Genomic DNA, 2,115 nt, shown 5'->3' with positions numbered 1-2,115 from the left:
AGAAAAGGTAGGAGGGAGAAAGGGAGGGAGGGAGAGAGAGTGCAAGCGTGCCAGAGGGGGTGTGAAGGGAGACAGGCAGGCAGGAAGGGCAAATATTTTCAAATGGCTTTGGGCAGAATTTCTCAACAGCTTTTCATTACACAGTTATGCTGTAGCAAACTCAAGTCACAGGAGGCTCAGAAGACAAGGTCCGAATAGATGCTTTGGAGAGCTTTTCTGTAACAGTGGGTCATACAGCATGATTTCTAAACAGCAGTGAAACCAGTACTTCTCCCTGGGCAAGTCAAGGGCCCCACTTCTCACCCAGGTATGCTCACAATGTACTACATCAGAATTTGTAAGGCTGGGAAGCAAAGGACATGTACAGATCTACATGGCTATAAATGTTTCACGCTTCTTTTCAGTATGGCACTACAAAATTCACATCTAATTTTACTTCCATACATGCTGAAATCCCTACATCACACATGTTGTGCAGTTACCTGGGTCTCATCAGTAGCAGCATAGTCTGCAATGGCCACAAATTCCTCTGGCTGTGGCTGCACACTCTCTTGCAGGAGCTGGGCCTCACCAAACCCCATGGGCTCCTCTTCCTGCTCCTGCCACAAAGACACAAGGACAGCACCATGGAGTTCCATTTTTTCCATACAGGTGATCAGGATGGGTTCAAAGATAAAGATTCCCACAACTAAGGATTTATTAGGCAAATCTCCTGTGTCGTCTTTACTTGTATAATTAAGGCTGTCACCTTTGTTCCACTTTACATCACTGATATACAATGACCTGAAAAGAATATCAATGGAAGCAGCAAAAGTAAAAGGGCTCAGGTTCTTGATTACAATGTTTCCTGAAAGTGAAAGAGCTCACAAGGAAAAAAACCAAAAGAACCATGTGGGTTTGGGTTCCAGAGAGTTGTTAGGACAAAGCTGGCAGAACAAGCCAAAGGCCTATGAGCGGTAGTGTACCTGGCATAAAACTTCCATAGGTATCTGTGGAGCCCAGGCAGCCCCACTGGGACCCATGCTGCTGAGATCTGGAGGAACCTTGTCCTTTGCTACCTTCCATCAAGATCCACAGGCCTAGAAGACAGCCCTGGAGGTGGCAAAGCCCTAAGTCACACATCCCAGCTCAATATAGCAACCTGTTTAACAAGCATTCCTAAACATAAAAGTAATGTACAGAGCACATGCTGGAATCACAACTGCCTTACGATGCTTGTCACTTCCTAATTCTGAATATTTTCCCTGATATTCAATATGCTTCTAAACATATATAATATACCTATACACAGTGGTACCTCAGTTCACAAACAATTCTTTCCATGATTCTGAGCACAAACTGACTTGGACGAGAACTAATTCCAATTCAGTGGTTAGGGTCAATGCTGAACTTATGGGAAATTTTTATTTGCTTCTCATCCAGTTCAGATTATAACTAGAATCATGCAGAGAATTGAGTTTATGAATCAAGGTATCACTTGTGCTGAGGGTTGAACCCAAAGCTTCCCCACTGAGTGATACTGCCAGCACTTTTTAAATTTCTAAGTTTTGTGATAAGGTCTTACTAAGTTGCCTTGGCTGGGCTGGAATTGTCAATCCTCCTGCCTAAGCCTCTCAGAATGATGGGATTATGGGCATGCATCACCACGCCCAGCTCCAATCAATACATTTTTGATATTGATGTAGTATTCTAGTCTATGAACTACCATAATTTATATGATCTCCTAGTTTTGTATATTTGTATCTCTTTTCTATAATTATTCTAAGATTAACCTTCTTGAACATAAAGCACACTACCTACACTTGACAACTTTCTTACAATAAATTCCTGAGTGTAAAGACAATGGATCAAGACTCCAGACCTTTATGATCTTTGATTCTATCACCAAATATCTCCAGAAGGGTCCTCCAAAGGTTCCTCACTTTCTTGGGGGAAAGTGGAATTCGGCCATGTGAATGGCAACTGCCAATTTCCTATACCCTCTTCCAACAATAGATACTGATCACCTCCATCTTCACCAATTACCTAGGTAAAAATTACCTTTTTATTATTTCTACTTGCCTTTATTAGTGCAGCCAAGCATATTTTTCTTTCTTTTTTCTTTTTTTTTTTTTT

The 2,115-nt window shown here is 41.7% G+C and overlaps 1 protein-coding gene across 4 annotated transcripts in view; it reads right to left on the bottom strand.

Annotated features, from left to right (window-relative positions):
- Prmt2 (protein arginine methyltransferase 2) overlaps nt 1–2,115 on the bottom strand; it is a 34,699-nt gene that overhangs the window by 24,105 nt on the left and 8,479 nt on the right. For all 4 annotated transcript variants that reach the window (XM_023716039.1, XM_023716042.1, XM_023716041.1 and 1 more), the window contains exon 3: nt 483–599. In XM_023716039.1, coding sequence (XP_023571807.1) covers nt 483–599 — 117 coding nt within the window. The remainder of the gene's footprint in view (nt 1–482; nt 600–2,115) is intronic.

The sequence above is a fragment of the Octodon degus genome, unplaced genomic scaffold (genome assembly GCF_000260255.1).
Source record: "Octodon degus isolate 3935 unplaced genomic scaffold, OctDeg1.0 scaffold00045, whole genome shotgun sequence".
Lineage (NCBI taxonomy): Eukaryota > Metazoa > Chordata > Mammalia > Rodentia > Octodontidae > Octodon > Octodon degus.
Note: the sequence above shows the minus strand (reverse complement) of the source record. Positions and strands in the feature narration are given on the sequence as shown.